A 2500-nucleotide genomic window follows, 5' to 3' on the forward strand; every position below is an offset into this window, starting at 1 on the left:
CAAACACCCAGTTTGTATCAAACGGTTTAATTAAAACAGCACTTTACTTTCTGGCTGTGTTACTAGTCCAAAATATAAAACATAAAAATAGCACTCAGCCACAGATTAAACAAAAACTGATAGCAACAAACCCGTTGCAGCTTCAAGATAACAGTAATGGGGGGGGGGGGGGGGGGGGAGCAAATTCCCTCTTCCAAGCAGGACATGTTCTCCTCCACCCTCCTTGCAATAGTTCAAAAACTATACCGGGATCCCTGCCTCTCCCCCTGATCCTCTCCTCTGTCACGATGCCAGGGCTCTGCCTTATTCAGGTAGAGATGAACCAAACAAACACCCCAGTTTGTATCAAACAGTTTAATTAAAACAGCACTTACTTTCTGGCTGTGTTACTAGTCCAAAATATAAAACATAAAAATAGCACTCAGCCACAGAATTAACAAAAACTGATAGAGATAACAGTAATGGGGGGGGGGGGGGAGAGCAATTCACCCTCTTCCAAGCAGGACATGTTCTCTCCACCCTCCTTGCAACAGTTCATAGAATCATAGAATCAAAGAGTTGGAAGAGACCTCATGGGCCCTCCAGTCCAACCCCATTCTGCCAAGAAGCAGGAATATTGCATTCAAATCACCCCTGACAGGTGGCCATCCAGCCTCTGTTTAAAAGCTTCCAAAAAAAGGAGCCTCCACCACACTCCGGGGCAGAGAGTTCCACTGATGAACGGCTCTCACAGTCAGGAAGTTCTTCCTCATTTTCAGATGGAATCGCCTCTCTTGTAGTTTGAAGCCATTGTTCCCAGATTAAACAAAAACTGATAGCAACAAACACTGTTGCAGGTTCAAGATAATAGTAATGGTGGGGGAAGCAAATCCCCTCTTCCAAGCAGGACATGCCAGGGCTCTGCCTTATTCAGGCAGAGATGAGCCAAACAGTTCTCCCATGACCAACAGAAAATACTGGAAGGGTTTGGTGGGCAGTGTCCTTTGGTTTTGGAGTTGTAGTTCACCTACATCCAGAGATCACTGTGGACTCAAACAATGATGGATCTGGACCAAACTTGGCACAAATACTAAATATGCCCAAATGTGAACACTGGTGGAGTTTGGTGAACATAGAATCTCGACATTTGGGAGTTGTAGTTGCTGGGATTTATAGTTCATCTACAATCACAGAGCAAACTCTACAAGAATACTTAGTATGCCCAAATGTCAACACTGGTGGAGTTTGGGGAAAATAGAATCTTGACATTTGGGAGTTGTAGTTGCTGGGATTTATAGTTCACCTACAGTCAAAGAGCATGCTGAACCCACCAATGATAGAATTGGGCCAAACCTCCCACACAGAACCCCCATGTGGGCCACAGCAACGCATGGCAGTTGACGGCTAGTGGCTTTATAAACAAGCACCTTGGTATCCCTACGGATGTCCCTGTCCTCAAATATTCTCTGTTTTGAATAGGTTGGCCTCTCTTGTTAAGGCGCCTCTCTTTCTTTCTTTCCTTTCTCTCCCTGCCCTTTCCGTGTGCCTTGGTTCAGGTGGACACCTCTGCGGCCAACGGCTCCTCGGAAGGCCTGATGTGGCTGCGCCTGGTCCAGTCCGCGCGGGACAAGGAGGAGCAGAACCTGGAGGCCTACATCAAGAACGGGCAGCTCTTCTACCGCTCCCTCCGCAGGGTCGCCAAGGACGAGGAGCTCCTGGTCTGGTACGGGAAGGAGCTGAGCGAGCTGCTCCTGCTGGGACCCGCCAGGACCCAAAGCAAGATGAACGGTAAGTGGGGCGGTGGAAACAGGCACCGGGGCGGCCCCCCAAGGGGCCTCATTGAGAGCTGGAGACTTGTGCAGTCAGGGATGAAACCCAACAAGATTTGATTTACTCTGTGGTCAGCTTCCTCCAGTCATAGAATCATAGAATCATAGAATCAAAGAGTTGTAGGAGACCTCATGGGCCATCCAGTCCAACCCTCTGCCAAGAAGCAGGAATATTGCATTCAAATCACCCCTGACAGATGGCCATCCAGCCCCTGTTTAAAAGCTTCCAAAGAAGGAGCCTCCACCACACTCCGGGGCAGAGAGTTCCACTGCTGAACGGCTCTCACAGTCAGGAAGTTCTTCCTCAAGTTCAGATGGAATCGCCTCTCTTTTAATTTGAAGCCATTGGCGTCCTAGTCTCCAGGGAAGCAGAAAACAAGCTTGCTCCCTCCTCCCTGTGGCTTCCTCTCACATATTTATACATGGCTATCATATCTCCTCTCATCCTTCTCTTCTTCAGGCTAACATGCCCAGCTCCTTAAGCTGCTCCTCATAGGGCTTGTTCTCCAGACCCTCCAGACCCTTGATCATTTTAGTCGCCCTCCTCTGGACACATTCCAGCTTGTCAATATCTCTCTTGAATTGTGGTGCCCAGAATTGGACACAATATTCCAGGTGTGGTCTAACCAGAGCAGAATAGAGGGATAGCATTACTTCCTTAGATCTATGCTCCTATTGATGCAGGCTGAAAT

General features: G+C 48.3%; 1 protein-coding gene across 1 annotated transcript in view; it reads left to right on the top strand.

The window, feature by feature from the left end:
* The window catches only part of PRDM8 (PR/SET domain 8), a 21344-nt gene that overhangs the window by 15331 nt on the left and 3513 nt on the right, over nt 1-2500 (top strand). The window contains 1 exon segment of the mRNA XM_060779344.2: nt 1536-1767. Within this exon segment, the coding sequence (XP_060635327.2) occupies nt 1536-1767 (232 nt within the window).

Source organism: Anolis sagrei, chromosome 5, assembly GCF_037176765.1.
Source record: "Anolis sagrei isolate rAnoSag1 chromosome 5, rAnoSag1.mat, whole genome shotgun sequence".
In the NCBI taxonomy this organism is placed as follows: Eukaryota; Metazoa; Chordata; class Lepidosauria; order Squamata; family Dactyloidae; genus Anolis; species Anolis sagrei.